At 33.9% G+C, this 22254-nt stretch overlaps 1 protein-coding gene across 1 annotated transcript in view; it reads left to right on the forward strand.

Annotated features, from left to right (window-relative positions):
* The first annotated feature begins 4547 nt into the window (after positions 1-4547).
* The window catches only part of Abd-B (Abdominal B), a 36465-nt gene continuing 18758 nt past the window's right edge, over positions 4548-22254 (forward strand). The window contains exon 1 of the mRNA XM_065360202.1: positions 4548-6568. Coding sequence (XP_065216274.1) covers positions 5839-6568 — 730 coding nt within the window. The 5' untranslated portion in view covers positions 4548-5838. The remainder of the gene's footprint in view (positions 6569-22254) is intronic.

Consider the following 22254-nt stretch of genomic DNA (forward strand, 5'->3'; position numbering starts at 1 on the left):
ACGTGTCTCACGAACCGGTTCAATGTTCGGTTTAAAATAAGCATAATTTTCGACATTACTTAGAACACACACGTCGATAATGAATACTTCAATGTATGCGCCGTATAATAGCTAGGTAGGTATAATAATGCGTATATAAAAGCTAAACGGAACGTATAGAAATAATCCACAACCAATAAAATTAATTTATAAGTGGAAAAGTATTTTTTTCTTCTTTTTTTTTTTTTCTTAAGAAAATGGCGACTGTTATTTTGGTTTTCTATATAACCGGTCATGTAGGCGGGATAATAATTAGGTACTTGGAAATGAGACATTTGGTGAATGTTATTAAGACTTAATGGCTGCCAATGATTATACAGTTGCAGGTTGAGGTAAAAATGTATTCCGGAAATAAGTGCCAGTGCCTAATGCCTATACGAAAACTGAAATAAATACAAAAACCGGTTAATAGAATCATTCTGAGAATAATTTCACCGTTCAATGCACGTAGACGTTAAGTAATGAAAAGCATCTCTCGATCACCCTATCATCTACGTCTATGTTGCGGTTCCCCCCAGAAATTTTACCTTTCGTCTTTTTTGTTCGATGCACAAAAATGCAACATTCAAAGCAAACATACGATACATTTTCTGAGACATTGCTCGCAAAACCGTGTACCTACATATTACGTACGTTTATTTTAACGACGAAACCCATAAACTTAATGATTTATTTGACTCGATTCCGCGCACAGAAAGAAATAATTTCAAATTTTCGCTACTTCATCGTAGCGCAAAATGTCAAAACATTTACCACTGTCGTGTTTTCTTACTTGGCGAGATTTTTTCCCAGAAATTACTCTACATGTTTCGTACGATCCGAGGGTAAAAAAGGTCTGTAGACTTGCCTATACATTGTAGCTATGCTACTCGTATGTACTTCTTTTATGTACGCACTGTATTGAAGGAAATACGGTATTAGAAGTGTGTCCTTTTTTTTATTATCATTATTATTTTTTTCTACAAACGAATCACGCCGAGTCGCCGACTAGTGTCTTTTATTATTACAAAACGAATGTCTTTTTCTTCCCTTTTTTTTTTTTACCTTATTACACCTCTCTTGCCAGCTATCATCTGCCTTGAACGAGTGTTTTTTTTTCAAAGATGGAAAACAGTAGGAGAGCTCTTTCTGTATACTTGGGATATTTCTATTTTGTACTATCCATAAAGGAAATATTTTCCGAAGACATGTGGCGTTGTTCACCGTGACAAAAAAATAAGTATTAAAAATAATGTGACATCTTCATATAAAATACTCCAAGTCATGGTTGCAAGTCGCGTTATTTTTTTAATTTTATAAATCGTGTTTTTGTAGAAGTCATTCGATAATCCAATTTCTATTCTAAATTCGTTTCTGGTGGTGTTTTTTTCTTTTTTTCAACTGCGAGTAGGTTTCCATAACGATGAATTATTTTCGAAAATTCGATTTAAATGCGGGAGCAAATCTAATCATCTTTTTTTATAAAATGGAGGAAAGAAGTTGATAGGGTGGGTATTTTAAAAAAGGGCTTGGAGGTTGTAACCGAATTAATCCAAATGTGCGTTTTTTGGGAAGGGGACTGGGGAGGGGAGGGTTACCGCAGCATGACACAAAATTATTGGATATCTTGCCATAGAAAAAATTATTCAGAAAGTAGGATGCAACCAATTTTATTTTTTTAAGCAACTTAATTTTTGATGTTGATTCAGATTTTGTAAATTTTCTTTCTGAGAACCTTCGTTTTCAAGTTTTGAAAATCAAGTTATTGGCCTGCTTTCAGCCTTGAAAAGACCAAATTCACCTCATTTTCACAGTTTCAACGTTCGTCTGAGAAATATTTACAAAAAAGATGAATTTTGAAATTTTGGATAATGTATGTAAAAACATTACGTACTTATACAGCTCAATGAAAAAATTGAAAAGAAAATATAATTTAATAAAATTTCATTAGAAAAATCATCAGATAAAATAAATTTTCATCGTCTTCCAATATTTGAACAATTTTTGAATAAATTCCAATCAATGATAAAATTGTATAGAATTCAACACTTTGCATATTTCTTTCAATATTTTCTTAGGTATTTAAAATCGACATAAAATTCATCTGTTTACACATTGTGCCTGAGTTACGATTATTTATGTAAATTTTCAGCTTTCATTTTGAAATTTGGCCAAATCTGACCAATTAAAGAACCAAACAATTAATTTTTTTTGAAAATTTATCCATCAAAAAATCTGCAATTCTTTTAAAGAAGTTCAAATAATTTTTCTTGCTTGAAAATTAATTTTGAAACTTGAAGGAATGCCTTTTCGTCCCCCCTCCCATTTCCAGGCAAGGACCTCTTTAAGAAATATACAATTCTAACTCAGAACCCCTTGAAAATTATAGGAAACTTTAAGTGGATTTCATTTTTTATTTTTCATTTTTCATTATGGCAAAAAATTATTACCTACTCTGAAGAATTCTGGATCAAAAAAAGCACTCAATTTTTAACATGGGAGTGAAGTTTGAAAATTTTGGCCAATTTTAGAAATTTGAGGGGATGTCTATCAACCTCCCCTCGCCTTTCCCGTTCAATCTTTTGTCGTGACTTTTATAACACGTGTCACAGATTATCGAAAATCATATCCAATTTTGAATGAAAAGTGCTTGAAAATCAATTTCATTTGGATTCAAATTTCTTCATTTTGTCAAGATCATGATTCTGGAGATTTCAGCGTCTGAGATCTTTTTAGTACGTTTGCAATGTTTTAGATTTCCTCTTTTTAGGAACTACAAATTTTTCAAAATTTTTTCTTTTCATTTAAAAATAAACTTAAGAACTACCTACTTGGATTTTTCCAATTTTTATTTCAAGAAATTATTTTTATAGTTTTGTTGGATCAGACTTTTTAAAAAGTAGCCACTTAAAAGGTACCAAAACATAAATAATTGGTACTTCCCTATACTTGCATGAAAAATTCTATGTTATCAAGTTTCAAAGATTTTTAAAAAAATAAAAAAAATAAAAATAAATGTTTTATTGACTCCATTATTGCTCTATGTAAAAGATTGCATTTTTGGAGCTCAAATATGCTAGAAAAGGGGAGAAAATGTGCCGAATTAATTTGTTTTTCCACCATGCCTTCTTCAAATTCAACAATTTTGGAAAACATTTTTCCATCAAGCTATGAAATTCTTCGATGAAAAAAGAAACGTTCTTTTGAAAAATTTTGGTGAAATTTTGAAATTTTGATAGATACTCTATTTTGCCATTTTTGCTCAAAAATTTTCAAAATAATATATGTACTCAAGTAAGGATTAAACATTCACTAAAATTTGTCAATTTTCCAAAAAAAAAAAAAAAATAGATACAAAATGATTACTTTAAGGACCACTAGTTCTTTACTCTTTTTAAATGAAATTTCAGTCGTTTTTTTTTAAATCAAATTTTCAATTTGAAATTTTTTTCTAGGTATGCATTTAGCATTTCTGCATAAAGATTTTCAGTTTTTAAATTAAATTACAATATAAGGTAATGAGTTTTATTTTTTTCAGGAGTAAGTAAGTATCTCTTATTGTTAAAAAATTTCTTGGTTAGAAAAATTGTTAAGCATCTTCATGCAAATACCCAACAAAATTCGACATCAATTCAAATTTTTTTCACCATCAAAAAAATTGAATTATGAAATGGCACACCTACCACCTCCCTTTCTGCTAAAAAAAAAATAATCAGCATTTATGCATCTTATCCACTTACCTATACCTACGCAAAAGGGATAAAAAGAGGCAAACATTTTTTCACCTTGCATAGGAAATATACGACCATTAGGGAAACGTTATTCGCGAAGATATTTTTATTAAAAGATGGAAACCAGTAAGTCTAGGGGGACATTTCTCCCCTTCTCAGTTCGCCACCCTCTAACTATGCTTGATTACCCTCGCGAATGACCTCTTTATAGGTATCTATAACATGCCACTCTAGTCAATGAAACCTGATACGTTTCCCGTTCAACAAAAACTACTGCTGAGAAGGAACAATGTCACCATCCCATTCGAGAAACAAAAATAAAGAACGCTTTTTGTATACCTACTGCATATATGTAGAATGTTACCATATGTGTTTTTATTTCTTCAAGGGTCTAGTCTAGTCTAATTTAAATACCTTTTCCCTGAAAGTTTCATCTCTTAATTATTATTTTTTTTCTAATTTTCCAAGCTTCAAAATATATAATTTCTAGACGATAAAACCAGCTGTACAAAAGAAATGAAAAAATTTCCCGCGTAATTGGCCCACTGCTTGAAAAATTCCACCAAAAATAAGACTTAAAAGCACACGAAAAAAAATAATATTTCTACGAAAAAACGAACGCGCGGTAAAAAAGTACATCGTTTCCTCTTCGGATCGAACTTTTCGACAACTTAATAATCTCGCTTGGAAGTAGCTAGTTCAGCGATACGCCGCTAGGTAGAGCGGTTATGATATCAATGTTGGAAATCTTGAAAACGCAGACTTCTTGTAAGTAACTTCAGTTCACAAGCAGGAAAGTAACAGTTAGTGTCGCGATTCGCGCCGCAAACAGTAGTCACGAAAAAATCGCGAATTTTTATCACTACCAGTGCGATATTTTTTTCGTCGAAAAATTTTTTTTTCGAGTTTTTTATCGAATCGACTTGTGAAAAAAATTAAGTCAATTTTTTTAAATTCCGGATTGACAGTGTTACGAGAAAAAAAAATTCGGGAAATTGTGAAAGTGCATAATGCAAGGGTTTAGTTGACTAGCCGAATAGAAGAAAAAAATTAGAAAAAATAGATAAAAGGATACTATTGTTATATAGCGGTGTCCTGGACTTTGTAGAATTCGGTGATTTATTCATTGTTATCGATGTCGATGTTGATGTTGTTGTGATGGTGATATTGGAACGATGGATGGTTGATGCTGCTGTGATGGAGAAAGCAGCTCATTAATATTCATGATCCTTCCAAGGGTCGAACAATACAATCGATCAATTGGTTGGAATTTCCGATCGTGGCTGCAGACCGGAGGATATCACTACTAAATCGTCGTAAATCACCGAAAAAAAAAAGTTTTTTTTTTTTAGTAAGGATGTTTGTTTAATTTTTCATTTGATAGATGTCATAAAAAACCCATAAAACTCGCCATAAAAGTAAATTATTCTTTTATCGCGATGGAAGCATTTTTAATAGACTGTAATCGGTTTATTTTGTTTTTTAATAAATCAGTTCGTCACGTGGATATTTAATAATTATTCGAAACATCGATCGTCGCGGTGTTCGCGGTGTGTTTTTTCAAACAAGTCGAAACAAAAAAATCGTTCGTCGTCTGGCACGAACGTTGCCTATCGTTCGAATATAAAGGCGAAATAAAATAAATAAAATCATGAGACGATTTTAAATCGTGTAAATCGATCATTTTACATTTCTAGTCATTTTTTTTTCACGTAAGGTTCGAAAAAGCATTGTGTATGTAAATTTTTTTTCCAGCGAAATTGGCAAATTTGCTGCATCGAAGCTAATCTAGTTGCTCCTTTTGTTTTGTTTTTTTTCTCGGCTCTCCTCATTTGTGTTGTTGCTGTTGTTGTTACGTGTACGTGAATACAACGACGCCGCCTGGTACACGTTGATTTTGTGGGATATTTTGGTTTTTTGAAATCCGCTCGGCTGTATCGTCGGTCTTGTCGACCGACTTGTGTTCCTCGGTCCGTCTTGCGAATCTACAAAAATTATCATCATCGGTGACCTCGGGGACGCCGGGGCTCCGCTTTACGGGGAGCATGACGTCGCCGCCGCAGGGTGCCCCGGGGGCAGTTGGTGGAGCATGATGAACGGCGGAGGATCGACACTGTACGAGGACCCGCCGCCTCCGCCGACCATACCATTATCTCATATAAAAACCTCGCCTTCGCCATCGACGACGCCGGTCATCGCCAGCAGCACCGTAGCGTCCGGAACGTCGTCCACGTCGCCGTCGTCGGTTACCAGCAACACGGGCCCGCTACACATACCGGCCAAGAGACTAGTCACATACGGCGCCGCCGACTGCGTCGACAGCGGAGGCAGCGTCATCCGGCATTCGCACCATGGGTCGCAGCCGTGGAACTACAGCCCGGTCGAGCACGCTTCGCCGGCTACAGCCTTCGACCAGTATAACAACGCGCCCACCTACTACAACCTGGCTGCGGATCCGATCGCCGGACGAGATGGTCGAAAGCCCGCAGCATCGCTGTCGTTCTGGTCACCGGCTGCGGCCGCCGGAAATACCCCGGAGTATGGCAAATACTCGACCGGATCGACCGGCACCTCGTGTAGCGATCAGACCTTCGCGCAGAGCTGGTGCGGGTATTCCCCGTATTCGTCTGCGGCCAGTCGACATCATCCCGAATCTCATCACTCGCATCATTCGCAACCGGTATCATATCTGTCCAGCGAGGAACGAATACGAACCGCAGCCGAATCGGCCGTACCGTTCGCACACGACTCGTACGCCCTCAGAAACTACCCGCCTCCGCCGACCGATGCGTTGACCTCTACTCCGTATCCTCCTCCAGGTACGTAACCCTTAGAATACTACCTACATCTATCCTTATTATAGGTATCCTATACTTGTACAGTTTCTAACTTACCTATTTATGTATATGTAAATATAGCCACGCATGATTTCTAACTAGGTCAGTATATCACCAACCCCTCGCTACATGTTTCCCCGTACACACACACAGTTCTATGCCACTATATGCATATGCTGCTTGGTAGGCAGACGGCAACTCGGCAAGGCAGGGGAACAGAAATCATTCTACTAAACGTTTTTATCGCACCACACACAGCATCAAACGCGATCAATATGTGCTATACCTAGACCTACTACTCAGTTTACTCGCATGTACGACGTACGTCGACTTATATAATGATCTCAATCACGCTATATTTCTGTCTCTTTTTTCTACCACCATCGTTTTCACCCTGCCTATCAAAATTACCTAATCCTTTTTTTAGACGAATTTTTCGTTCACGAAAAAATATTATTTCGACTATTACATGTTCACGCGCAGAGTCACAGGGCAAGATTTCATCAGAAAATTATTCTGATTTGGGTATTTTGAAACCTCCTAGATCATATTTTGAAATATCATACATACCTGGTGGAGCAAAAAGAATACGATTTTTTGTTCGTTAGACTGTTTTTATTTTTTGAATTGAGCTCAGATCACTTGAAACTACGTAGAAATGGAACTCGCTAGTATTTGATAATTTTTCCTACCAACTGAAACTATAACGACAGGTAGCTCATTTGATGGGAACATTCGTTCAATTTACTGTGAAAGTATCTGAGACCTTAAAACCAATCACGAATTCACGCTTCTCTCAATAATCATTCAAAAATGGAATTGGCTCGTACAGTTAATAATCCTACCCTTCTTTCATTATTGAAAAAAAAAATATAGGGCCGAATTTATTCATTTTTTTGCCATTAAAAATTAACAATCATTTTTAAAAAATTTCCCTTCACAATTCATTTTTAAGTCAATTGAAACTTGTTATTAAATGTAACCTCCCCCCCCCCTCCAACCGACAGAAATCTGAATCACAATTTTTTCCAAATCACAAAACTACTCGTTGTAACCTTTTACTAGGTAGGTACCTATCTATCCATTTTTTTGCTGTAATTCGAATCATTTCAAGTAGGTATCATAATTTTTAATGATTTTAATTGCGCAAAAACACCTATAGTGTCTAACATTTGAGTACTTATTACAGAGGAGGGGAAGGGGAGAGGATTAACACAAAATGTTGAGTAAAAATTCTGAATTATTTTGGGGTAAGTTGCTCGTCATCTTGAGTTGAACCGTAAGAATTTTCAACTCCCTCTTCTTCTCCTGCTCCCAGATCACATTTAAAATGAGATTTTAGTTCCCCAAACTTTGCCAATTTTTTTATTTAAAAGATGGTTTTATGCAATTTTGATCCCCCCCTTTCTTCCTTTCATCTACATTCATACTCGTTTGAAGACGAGAATTGAAGGTGATGTCATTTGATTGAGGTATGCATCAATTTGAATAGCATTTTTTGTTGTGTCATATTACCTCTGAAAATAAATTTTATCCACATAATTTTTTTTTTTGCAAATCAGGATTTTCGATTGAGAATTTCCACATCATTTTTGACCATAAAAATTGATTTTCTCGACAAACCAAACACCCGGTAAAAAAAGTATACATGAACAAAATTATATAGATTGAAATTTTTCATCGATCTGGTTGCATCACATTTTTTCCTGAGAAGATTAGTATTTAAGATAGGTACCTACCTATTCTCGTTTCAGGTCCAAAAATTCAACTTTCATCTTCTGTCCTCAATATTTTGGTCACTAAGCCTCTTAGAGGAACAATCAGTTGGGCCCTACTAGTGGAAAATTGTACGGAGCATAATATTTTTTCCATTAATTTTTCTCTTACCTGGCACCTACTTACTTAGGTAAGTATGTGTAGAGCTTTTTCATTCTTCCAAGAAATAAGATTTTTTGGTAAAAAATTGATTTTTATGAAAAATAGGTAAACATTAGACCTAATTAGAAGTAGGCACAAACCAAAAAAATCGATTTTGGCGAAAGAAGGGCCCAACGAAAAAAATGAATAGAACCAAAATAGTGTAGATTGTAAAATTTCCAATTTGTGGAGTCCAGTTATAGTAAAATTAGCTTTTTGTCCAGGAAATTTGTATTTGGGATATTTTTATTTCAAATGCAAAAATTCAGTCGTAAATATTTCAATTACCCCCCCCCCGGCTCCCCTTAAAAAATAACCAATTAAGACCCACTAGTTGAAAATTTTGTAGCTCAAAATTTTTCTCGTTTCATTTTTTCTTATAGAATCCTTTTTTCAGGTCCAAGAAATTGATTTTTTTGGTGAATAGTTACCTAATTAATTTCTAAGAACATTTTTGATTAAAATTATATAGGTATAAAAAATCGTTTTTTAGGCAAAAGGAAGGTTCAACAAAAAAAAAAAAAAAAAATTGAACCAAAATTGCAGATTGTAAAATTTTTTACTTGTGGAGTCCAGTTGATTTTTTTCAGTCAGAAAGCTCGGCGGAAGATAAAAAACTCAATTATTTTACCGGGTAGAAAATTTTACGTACAACAATTTCATCTCCATAATTTTTTTCCCATGCAAGATGACTGGTTGGCTTAAAAAATTGACTTTTGCTGACGAGAATAAGTAGAAAATTCAATTAAGAAATTCGTGTTCCATAGTAAAATGCGATGGAAAATAATTTTATTGAATTATTTTTGAATTTAGCGCAAAAAATTTGATTAGATCAAGTTTTAAAATGAGTTTGAAAATTCGAAACTGTTATTTTTTATGTTCCTGATCGAAACTCACGATGCAGAATTTGAAAAATTGTATTTTTTCATCAGCAATGGAAGTGCTCAGGTAGGTATACAAAATAAGAGGGAAAAAATTGCAAAATTCCAGAAAATTGTGTTTTTTCTTCAAAGTGAGGCTTGGAGGGTTAAAAATTCATGTGAAAAAATGTATATTTAAAAAATAACAGTAACATTAAAATTTCCTTCATTTTACAACATATCATAATACATACTTACAAAAACATGATTCCTACCTATTTATAAAACTACTTCCGCATTTCATTAATTTTTCCCTCCAAAAATAGACTCAAGCTCATTCGGAATGAACCTTCAAAATCAAAAATGAACAACTTCAGGTAGATGTATGTCAAATCTGAATAAGTTCCTTGTCTAAAAATTATTCACATGAATCAAGGGGGAGGGGAGAATGCAGTGTATAAACCTTCCCTAAAGTACGCCTTCATCGTGTCCACAATTAACAGAAACTGATTTTCATTAAGTCTATTTGGATTTAGGTATAAAATTGAATTTTTTTTCAATTAACATACTTACTTACCTAAGCCTAATTAAAAAATATATTAAAAAAATTTTCCATTGCATATGTCTCTTTCAAGTCAATGTTTCAATTCACACGAAATTCTACAAAATTCACTACCTAAATATGTAGGTATCAGAATTATGGAAAATGGAAAATGAAAATTTCTTTCAAAAAAAATCCGGCCCTCAAACAAGGGCTTATCCGCAACGCCCTTATTCTTACCACATTTAAACTAGATACTCGTATTTTGACGGTCATCACTTTTTATCAATTTATTATTCTTTTCTACCCTATACCTACCTACGCCTTCTTCACCCACCAGCTTACCACCCCTTTCGACTTCCTATTACGCAAATACAAACACAAAAGAGGGGTTTAATTGTCACGAAAAAAATTTTTCACTTAAATTTTATTCATTAGGTGGACGATAACGACTTAATGCGAGCTGGCTATTTAGTCAAATTAATCACATCCGTGTATACGTAATATACGTATTACGTACCTAGACCTACATTGTTATAACGTATATGCCTAGTATATAGGGATAAAGGATAGCGTGGTAATATGATAATAGTTCAGAAGCACGTTCCATCAGCCATCTCCGTCTAATTAATTCGTTCGTAATGAACGCGAAATTATTAAAACCGCCGGTATAGGATAATTTAGCCCGGCGCGTATTATCTACCTAAGCCACGAAAAAACCTACAATCGTTTAAAAATTCACCTTGGTTATTGCGATAACATCGATATTCATCGTATATAGGTACTACGTATAAGTGTATAAAGTTGTATTAAAATTTTGGATGAATTCTTTCGACTATACGTTGACGACGAGGATGACGACGACGACGTAGATAATGAAAATTTGCATTAGCACCCATCGGTGATGGTCTCTTTAGAAGAACACCGCCGCCGTCACTCCGAATACTTAAAATACGAGTAATAACGGTACCAACTTCGGAGCTAATGAAACATCATAAAATGTCCAAAAACACAAGTCACAACCGATCCAGTTGTCTATCATGAAATGAAACCAGGCAGCCGGCGGTTTATATACAGAGTGGTTTGCTCATCGTATCTGGTACGCCGGGCTTCAATTCGTTCGACAACAAAAAATAGGTTAAAGTAGTCAGTCCAGCATCCAGCACACTTCACTGTCTGTCCTTTTACTCGTCATTGTTATAGCCACACGACATAACATTTATAAGGATCCACAAACCACACAGGTAAACATTATTACATCAGCATTTAAAATCACATAAAAAACCTTTCATGGACAAAACATCCTTCACTTTTCACCGATCGAATGCACCAAAGAACGAAATATCCCAGCCTAGATAACCGTTATAATCAAGTTCGCGATGTCAGACTTATTAATTAACGTTTCCCAATCCCAGTTTAACCTTTAGCAGAGTATTTTTTCGAATTTATAACATTGATGGATTGGATATGGTTCCTTATGTCAACGGTTTTTTGTTTTCTCATTTTTTCCCTCATCTGCGTCTGTTTTCGTGTGTGCGTTTGTGTGATGTTGTATGTATGTTGTCACTGCTACACGTATAGAACTGGTTTATCGAACGAATGATGAGGTCGATTTTGTATTATTTTTTTCACTAATTTATAACCCCCTGCGGTTCATTCGCACCTTTTGATTTTATTTTTGAGGAAGTTCAATATATTATTTAATATGCACGTGGATTACTCGTATAGTATACTGAGTGGAAGAGAAGGGGTGATGAGGTTCACCGGCTACCACATCTATGACTCAGTATACACGAGTTAATGAACCTGTAGGTATATTTATTATATCACCAGGGAAGATGATTAGAAAAGATAAATAGAGAGTAATGAATTGCCTACTTTCATCAACAAACCTACAATGTTTTGATCGACGAGTAATACGAAGCCCTGTTTAGGCTTTTAGGCACCCTTGGCTAGGAATCTGATACAATGTATCTGAATACCACGTGTAGATGTACCATAAAATTAACCTCGAGGGGAGCGAGGGGAAATTACACACCGGTATACCTTCACCTACCTAAAAATAACCTTACTTAATTCCGAAATATATATATCGTTACTGTATAGGGTTGGGGTGCAGAGCGGCGACGCGACGTGCGTAATGGGCGCTCTTTTGGAATTGGTTCGGCTTTGAAAATAGACTTTATGTACCGAGACGAAAATACAACAATTGCTATGTATTGTAATTCTGCATTTGATCCGGATATACCTTACCTACTGGGTGCTTAGAAATAGGAAATAATGCCAATTGTAGGAAGAGGGGAATTTTTTTGCAACGAGTTGAAATATTGCTGATGTACTAGGAAGAGGTATTGAGAAGTGAAATTACATGCCTCAGTGCACGAATTATTTTTACCCTTTCTGTGTTGTTCTTACTTGAACCTATTGTTCATTTTATAGAAAAAATTTAAAAATTTTCTTGTACTTTTATTTGAACGAAAATTTACATATTTTCTTTGAAGTACTTGAGCATTTTTATTTTTTATTTTTTATTTAAAATATTGGGATTTTAATTTGAAATCCTCCTTTCCCTCGATCTCTTATTTTTAAATCAACGTCAAAATTTCTTGGCATTTCATCATTTAAGAGTTCATCCCAATGCTCTTTCAATTCATTGAGCCAAATTTCAGATCGATCAATTTGCAACCACTTCTTTTCTTCACTCCAAACAAACAAACAAAAACAAACAAACAAACAAGCATCCCAAATAGAGCAGAATTTTTTTGGACCAAACGAAAAAGAATCGAAAGACCATCCAGCAATACATCACGAGTGGTTTGATTTCATTTGTGCATTTTTATGCAAATTTCTTATAATTCAAATTCGGCCCTTTTTCCACGAAAAAACTAACATTTTTGATAAAATTGGCATAGAAAGCTGAAATTTGGTTTATGCTTTCAAGTCCTTTTAGAGACCGTAGGAGATTTTTGAATTTTAAAGTGTCCTTAGAAAATGCTGAATTTCATTTTGGACCTTTTTAGTTTTTATGACAATTTTTCCAAATTCTTACTTGAAAATCTAAGAATCTGCTGAAGGCTCCACAGAGTCTCAAAACCACCACCAATCGATTCAGAAGATTCAAAGATGGGACACAGATTTTTTATATTTTTACCTCAATCACCTACAATAAAATTTTCAAATTTTTTTGCAAGAAATGGTCAACTTATGAATTTTAAAAAATTTCAAAATTTGAGAAATGAAATTCAACGGCTAAAATTTGACGTGATGGTGTAGTTTGAGGGGCTGTTACAATTTTTCTATAATTTGGACCAAAAATAGGTAGTTGAGAAGCCTCACTTGTGAGATTATAAGCAAGAAAAACCACAACATTGAAATTCTTGCATGCAAAAAAAAAAAGAAAAAAATAGAATAGGTACTTGATAAATTGATTTTTGGTCATCATTTTTCAATTTTCAAAATAGGTATAGGATAAATTTGCAGTTTTTGAATTTCTTCCTTCGAGAGGAATTTCTGTGCATGCTTCTTTACAATTTTGTACGAGTTTCTGAAAACATTTTCACTGAAAGAAGTCTGGTTTTGGATTCTTCGTATACTCCCCCCCCCTACCTTAACCCTTTTTGAGTGTGATCAATTTTAATTATTCAATGTTAATTCCTAGAGAATGTATAAAAATCGAGGCATCAATAATAGAAAAACTCCATTAAAATTTGTCTAAAATAATTTATTTTTGCTCAATTTTAGAAATTTGTGTGTTTTTATCAAATGTTCACTCTTCAATTTTGATGCTCTTCCTCTCTCAGAAAATTTCTTAAAATTTTCAATTTTTCTAAATGATCTGGAAATTTTGATAATTTAATTATTCAACATTCCCCTACAGGAATTTTCATATTGATTTGAGGAGGGGGGGAGGAAACAAAATGTTGACTTTGAGGTCTTTTGAACAAGCCCCAAGATATCTCAAGCCAGATGATTTTTTGGTAATTTGTGGTGTTAAGAAAGAAAGAATGAATTTTTCGAAAATCAACTCAATGTGGGTATAGAGTTGAAAAATTGTAAATTGAACTCTTCAAATTAATTTCGTAAAAGCTGAACATTTCCAAAAAAAATTGAAGATACCTAAAAATGTTTTCCTCATCAAAGAGGGGGGGGGGCTGGAGTTCAAAATGAATATGGAAATTTGGGAGCATTTATTGAGAATACTGTCTCGGAGTTTTCTCGTGAACTTACGAAGGAATCCCTTTCATGATTTTATGACGCCGGAATCTCCAATTGGAACGGAATTTGGATATATTGAAATTTGAAAGAAGACCTCAAAAATCTCTAATGCCCTAATTTTCTGCAACTGAAGCTGATTTTTTCGATTTTTGGCAAATTTTTGAAGAGTTTGTCCTACAACTAAGGCCTTAATGCTACAAACAATATTCATCAAAATCGAAAAATCAACTTCAGAAGCATGAAAATGAGGATTTTTAAGGTCCTTTTTTGACCTATCCAAATTACATTTCAATCAGAGATCCCAGTATCCAGGAGTTCTCTCGTTTGATAAATATGTAGCTCCATGCTTAAGTATTTCTCCTTTTAAAACCTCATATTAACAATACGATTACCAAAACTACTGGAAAGTTGTCAAGCCTGCAGTCTGATCTTATTCAGAGGAAGAAGAGCTACCTACTAAGATTAAATAAATTCGAAAATGCTCATAGGTGGAAAAAATTTTCAAGCACACTTACATGAACATAAATCATCTTCAAACGATGATTTATATAAATTTATCACTTCTCGAGAATGCAAAAATAATACCTACGTTATTAAACATATGTCAGAATCATTACCCAACACCTTTCAACATCGGTACTTTTACTCGTATCTCATAATATAAGCTCAACTCAAACCGATTCATCGGTACATGTGGCTTTGATCGCAGGATATTCTCTAATCTAAAATATCCCACGTAACCAAACATCCAACATTGCTTTTCACATACTTTATCTACAACAAAGAAAAAAAATTACACGTTCCGATCTCGTAGAATTTGCAAAAAATTAAATCAAATACCAAGCATTTCCTTCCTACAGCGGTGAATGTCTTGGCTGTATCTAAAACATGAGAATTCGTTTTAAATAAGTGTACCTACATTTGTCAATATATAAGTACTAGAGCAACCCGCATTAGATACATATGCCGTTCTGCACATCTACCCAAGCATTTTCAACAATACCTACTCATTGGCGGAAGAATTTTGCTCCTCCTAGTACACCTACCTACCTATACTGAAATGTTCTGCAAAATTACAACTATATAAGACGTTTACCTACTTCTATAGCCGGCGAACGCGTACTACACAGATAGTGCCTTAGGTAAAAGCCGATGTTCAAAGAAATGCATTCACAAGTCGCCATACACTTTGCATTTTAGAAAGTACCATGAATTGAGATTTTTTTCATCTTAGACCCTTTTTTTTCATCTCTTTCTTTACTTTTTGTCGAATAAAAGGACAGTTACCGCACAAAAAAAAAGGATAAAAAGAATAGGTATGTCTGTATCTTTGTCATAGTAACCTATTTAATACATTAGGCAATATAAAAGAGGCCATAAAACACAACCTTTGCAAGGTTCAGGTTGTCTACGTTTTATATACGGCTCGGTTCCGATGTCTGTACCGGGCTCGTGTCATCGAAAAGGACGAAAGCAGGAAATCAATAGGAAAAAAATCATGTAAAAAAGCACTATCTTCACAATTCGGCGTGTTTCAAAAAAGAAAATACGTAACTTGGCACATCTCGAATACGTAGTATAAGCGTATTGTAAACTTGGAGATAAAAAAAAATTATCGGACGCGCGAAAACGACTCTATTCATTTACACTGCACTGCTCATGCTCATTCTTATGTTCTAAATACAACATCTGTTCTTCGTTACTTAACAACGTATAGTAAGTTATACTTTACTCTACTGTATGTGTATACTACACCCGCAACTTTTAGAGGGATGAGGAGTAGGTTTTTTTCTTCAAAGTGACATAAAAGAGCCATCAACTTTATTATTTACATACCACAAAGCGGTCTAATATTTTACGCGTTTGGCTACGTATGCTACCTCGACTCTTATCACCATGTGCAGACGTTCTGTATTTTATTTTATCGAGGAGTAGTTTTAATATGTAGCTCAGATAGTATGTTAGGTTAGGATGGGGTAAATGATATGTTAATCTATGCTATGTAGGTCTGGTTATACCTATTTTAAATGCGTGTGAAGATGATTTAATCATTTGATCGTAGGTATAAGACGTAAAGAAGGAAAGTCCAATCAATTTACCTATTTAAAAAATTAGTCAAACTAGTCACCTTTTTGAGATATTGCCAGATGCAGATCGCTTGCGAATTAGATACACGTGGAAATCGCCCGAGGGAAGAATATACAAGCTGGTCAGAATTTATCAATTTGATGTCGAATTGATCCAGCTGATATATTATTTGGTCTTCTCATTTGAACTGAAATTAATTTGATCTTGTTGGTGCTTAGGTACCTACACTCAATTTTGAAAAAATAAATATAAGTAGGTAAATAAAATGGCAATAATGCAAACTAGCTAATGTCAAGTTTGATCTTTCTGTAAATTTTTTACTATTTTTGAAGGTTTGAGAACCTTTGAATAGTGAATTGTTTGAACCATTTATGGTGATTTTTTTTCAAATTTTGACTAGCAGCTTATACGAGCTTTTTTTGCAGATAAAACCAAGGAAGAACACTGGGATTTTTTTAAAAAAATTTCATCTAAAAATTCAAATTGAGAGAAAACATTTTAGTGTAGGTACCTAATCGTGACCATGTATCAATGAATAAGACGTTTTGAATTGGTTCCAGTAAGTAATAAAATTTACATTTAGAACCAATTATTCTCAATAGTTCCTGAAAAATTCTCATTTTATTTCGAAGAAACACTGGTTGAGATAGAATTTGAAATGCAATATCGTCATTTCCTTAATTATTTGCAGGTCTTTGTCCTTTGTCATCAATATTGTATTTCTTCAGGATCTCCAACATCCTTTCATGGTTGACACAATCAAATGCTTTTCTCATAATCAACGAAGCAAGCAATGATTTCCCTATTTGCGTTCAGTGCTCTTTGAATGATCACTTTCAGCAGGACAATTGCATCTCTAGTTTCCCTTTTTCCACTACAAAGCCATAATGTTGTGTTTCACTTAGATTTTCATATATCTTCATTTCAATTCTGGCATTTATGATGGTGAGTAGTAACTTTAGTGCGTGGCTCATTAATGCGATGGTTCTATATTCAGAGCATTTTTGCGAGTTGGTCTTTTTTGGTATTGGTACGAAATTTACCGCTTTGAAGTCCTAGGCAGTGTACCTTCATCGTATATTTCATTTATTATCTTCAACAGCTCCTTTTCATACTCTGGTGTTAGATGTTTACTCAAGTCTAGTGGTATTAGATCTTCCCCCACTGCTTTGTGGTTTCTAGCTCTCTTGCATGACCACGTTCCTCAGCTCCCACATTTCAATTCGTGGTGCCTCCTCCATGGATGAAACTTCCATTTGAGCCAGACATGTGTTATCTCCATACAGTTCTTGTATGTAATGTAGCTGATTCAGATCTCTTCTGTTTCTTGATTGTTAACACAATATGTACTTAACGTCTTTTCTTCCCATGTAATTTTCAAAATGATTAGTATAGGTAATCGGCTGGAAATCACATGAAATCTGAATTAGTTTTGAAAATACAAATCTCAATTCTCAGGGCAATTTTGTAATGCAGGTTTTCTCAAAGTCCCTACCTTTACCTTACCCCTTACCTCTGATTAGCCTCATAATTTCTCAAAAATACTTACGTGTACTAAATCTTCACTTTGGTCTTTCGATGTAACTGAGCAGGAAAATCGAACAAAATTTTCAAATCCAACTTCAAAACAATTTTAAAACCTTTGGCCAAATACGAGTATTTCTACCCCTTCCCCTTTTAAAAAATGCAGCTTTGCAAAAAAAAAATGAAATTAATTTAAGGTTTTAACCACAATTTATGTTCAACTTCTGGGGAGAAAAATAATGAAATTAATAAAAGCTTCTGAGGGCAAAACAAAGCTAACTAACTTCACTTTCGTCAATTTCAAAAGATGAATCGGGAAAGAAAAAATGAATTTTTAATGTAAAATTCAGGATTTTTGAACCTGATTTAAAATATGTATTTTCACCGCTTTTTTTTCTGTTACCTATCGAAACTTCATCCAATACAGAATCTTTCCTGCTCTCTCTCTTCGTTCACAGTACTTGTTTGAGTCACCGTGTCACATCTCGATCAATTGTGTCAAAATATAAAATAGGTACAAGTTGAAAATATTCTCTGGTATAAACAAGAATTCCTAATTTTAAAATTTTTCAAGGGGCTTTGTCTTTGAGACTTTTTTGAGCAGAAATTGGAAAATTCAACATTGAATGGATTTTGTGAGATGTGCAAAAAATTCGATTTTTTTAGGCTTTCCATCGCAAAATTTTTGAGAAAAACTAGAATCTTACAAAAATAATTAAGAAGAGCATATTAGCTATACTGTAGAGCATAAAATGTCTTACATTTAGACCTAATTGGACTACTTTTCCTGAGAAGCTTAGTTTCCGAAATTTATTTGGAGCCAAAATCCAAAATCAAAGTCAAAATATTTATTAAACTTTTTTGAACAATTCATATCCATGAGACATCCTGTAAATTTGAAAATGGAGCTTACAAAAATTTTACTGAAATACATTCCAAGTACGTAAGTACATATTAAAAAACTGATCATTTTCAATTATTTCTGCTGAAATCGTACATCACGATTTAAAAATATTGACCTTTTTATAGACTTAGGGAAAACTTGCTAAAATTGCTCAAAACAATAATATCCAATCAATAAATTCTTTCCATGGCGAATAAAATTGAATACCATGTGGAGGTAAAATTAAACGATAATAGGCCATTTCAGAGCTCAAGTACCTCCTTAAAAATTCTAGACCCCATAAATTTAGCTACCTGTGTCAGAATACACACACACACACACACATTCGTAAACACCGAAAAACCAATCGAACGGTTACAATAGCATTCGCTGTATGTAAAAGTACCACCTTAAGAACTGCCTTTCCCATAAATCCTTTAGTAAAACGAAATACCATCATCGCCATACCCATATAATCGAACCACGAGTTGATAAATTATTACTTTGTGTGAATAAATTATCGGAATACGATATACGATACATCAGTATAAACGGTTAATTTGTTCGGATGTGGTATCCGTGATGTGAGATTATCTTATAAAAAAATTATGTAACTAGTTTAATTTTTTATTTAGATCGTTGGAAAAAAAATTCGATCCTATTAAATGCTCGAAATATAATCCTTCTTTGTAACGATTACGAGGTCTGATTTTTTCAGCTTTTTTGACGAATTTTTTGAATTGACTTAGTTACATACGAATTAATTAAGGCCCCCTTTCGCATCTAATTAAGATACGTATCGAAATCACACTCGAATCTCGATATATGTATACGATGAGATGTGAGACTAACAGCATCACCGCGATGAACCAAACTGGTTCCTATAAGAACTGGATGTGTCTTCTCTCGTGAACCGATTCTCTCTCTTTTTCTAAAGGAAAGCTGACTCGTATTTTGGATTTCCATACACTTCCTCTTCACTCGTGTATTTTTTCGCGCGCGTGTGGAATTATAAAAATTCGCTTGTGCCCGGCCAAATGCTTCAACATCCGGGAAATGATTAAAATGAAAGATTTTCCAAAACTTATGGCGTCGAGCTGCAGTAAAGTGCCTTCATAAAAATGTCAAATCTGGCAAAACAGCAAATACTTATTCTATAAGACATCGTCGTGGACGTAATATTTTTCAACTATTTAGTACGATTACGAGTAAAAGTGTTGCTGTAAGGTGGGAGAGGACAAGGGGGTAGGGAAGTAATAAGACGTGTGACGTGAGAGTTTCCGAATAGAAACAACAATCGTGAAATTGTACCGAGAATCAAACCACGCAATTTTTTTCTTATATAAATTACTATACTCATGCCACATGAGTGGTTTATTGCTTATATACTAGCATCGTACGAATCTTTATAAACGATTGTTAATTTCTTCGCATCGTTTCATTGGTAAGTTGCATATTGGTATATAGGTACTATACCAGTTTACTGGGTCGCAACTCGCAGCGTGAAAATTTTCACGTGCTAGAAGGTGAAAAAAAAAGAATACGTCCCGAATAGCTTTTAAATTGTTTCGTGTGTGTATTGTCGGCCCCAAATGAGATCATTAATCGGTAATAAAAATATATCCGAGCCAATCAAATGGTTTTTCATTCATGAATCACATTATAAATCAATTATCAGCGTAACCAGCGCCTGCGCCTTAGTCGACTCGATTATGCATACGCATAAGTTGATCAATAAATTATCAATTAAATTTCAATTAACTATCGTTACATCAACATCGACGTATGCATCGATTGCGAATTTTATGTCTAATTTTATACGCGGTGGTGGCGTTTTAATCGTGTAGGGGAATTTTTTCATCGATTTTTCACACTTGGTAGCTTTTTTACATCGTGATTTGAATTATTTTATGCTGATTTTTTTTTTAAGGAGTAGTTGAGTGATTTCAATTATGAAGCTGAAAAATAATGATGGATGAATGAGTTGATGCAGATTATGTTGAAAGAAGGAGAAGATGAGGTGTCGTAGTGTCGTCATAGAATGATTTTTTTGGGTGAGTTTGCCCCTTCCTCTTCTATATCCCATTTGAAATCAGATATCTCCTCCTTTCTTCGAAAGAATAATGCCTATTGGCTAAAAAATTTGACGCGAGTTGGAGTTGATTGCGAAAGGATTTTGACCAAATTTAGTGGAGACTTTCATTTTGAGTTCTCAATAGAGGTTTGAGGAGCTTCCAACATCAATGATAGTGAATTAATGATTTTAAAGATTTTTATTGAGTTGAATGAGTCTTTTTAAAATCTTTCTTATAATAATTTTTCTCAGATTCCAAGCTGCTTTTTTTCCTTTTTCAATTTTATAAAATCCTCGTTTATGTTCTAAAAATAACTGTTTTGCCCCCCATATGAAAAATTTCCTAATAAAATCTCCTCAAATTTTATTAAAACAACGCCCTTATAAAATTATTCACATGACTGAGATTGAATTTGGGCAGTTTTTGAAAGAAATTTGGTCTAAAATCAAGTATGTACATACGAAAACTTTTCCCGTCAACTTCTGCACTTTTCTTTAAAAATCTCACCTGGAATTTTCGAATTTTTGTTGAAATAGGTATTTAGGTAGGTAGTAGGTACCTATAGCAAACACCCCCCCCATCATTTCGACGATGAGGTTTTTTTCTAATAAGTATCTCGAGTTTTATTTTTTTTTTTTTTTTGAAATTTAGTTACTTAATTATCCATGCAGATTGGCTTGATTTCTTTTTATTTTATGCATTTGAAATTATTCAATTGTTTCATAAAATTTGAAAAGCCACCGATTTTTTAATTTTCTCCGGAAACTTCAAATCACTCTGAAAAGGTTAAAGTTCAACTTTAGACACCAAAATTTTGGCTGGTGCTTATTGAGCACCCCTCAACTGTTTTAGGTCGTTTTCCTGAAATTCCAGTAGTGTCAATTCGAAAGAGAAATTTAGACTGACTTTTACCTAAATTCCATTAAAAATAAAAAAAATTATATTTTCATGAAAAAGTGTAAACATTTTCTTTTAAACATTCACTTTGAGTTTTTTCAAATTTTCAAAAATTTAAAAATGAATTTTTAGGACCTCAAACTTTGGTTGGTACTTGTTGGGCACCCTCTCGACCGTTTTAGGTCGTTAGCGTAAAATTCCAGCAGTACCAGTTCAAAAGATAAGTTTTGATTCAACTCATAAATTCCTTTAAAAAGTCAAAAAAATATCTACCTATTTCACGAAAAAAAAAATGTTCCCTTCAAACTGCTTATTTAAGTTTTTTAAATTTTCAAAAAATCGCCAAAAATCAAAAAATGAACTTTTAGGTCTGAAATTTTGGTTTACGGGCAAAGGAGATTAAATCCTTTGATTCATTTAAAACCAATTGTGTGAGTTTTAAAAGTTCCCTTGTCAGTCATAAAGTGATTTTTTTATGGATAAACAGTTGATAAATAATTTTATAAACTCGTCTAAACGAAGTGAATACATGAAATTTTCTGGAGCTGAAGGATTGTTCAGACGCTTGGTTTTTCTTTGCATTATTAGGTATCATTGTAAGGGAAATTGATATCAAAAACATGATTAGGTAATTGAAACATTTGATCCATTTGGCTGATTCTTCAACC

Source organism: Planococcus citri, chromosome 4, assembly GCF_950023065.1.
Source record: "Planococcus citri chromosome 4, ihPlaCitr1.1, whole genome shotgun sequence".
NCBI classification, from domain to species: Eukaryota; Metazoa; Arthropoda; class Insecta; order Hemiptera; family Pseudococcidae; genus Planococcus; species Planococcus citri.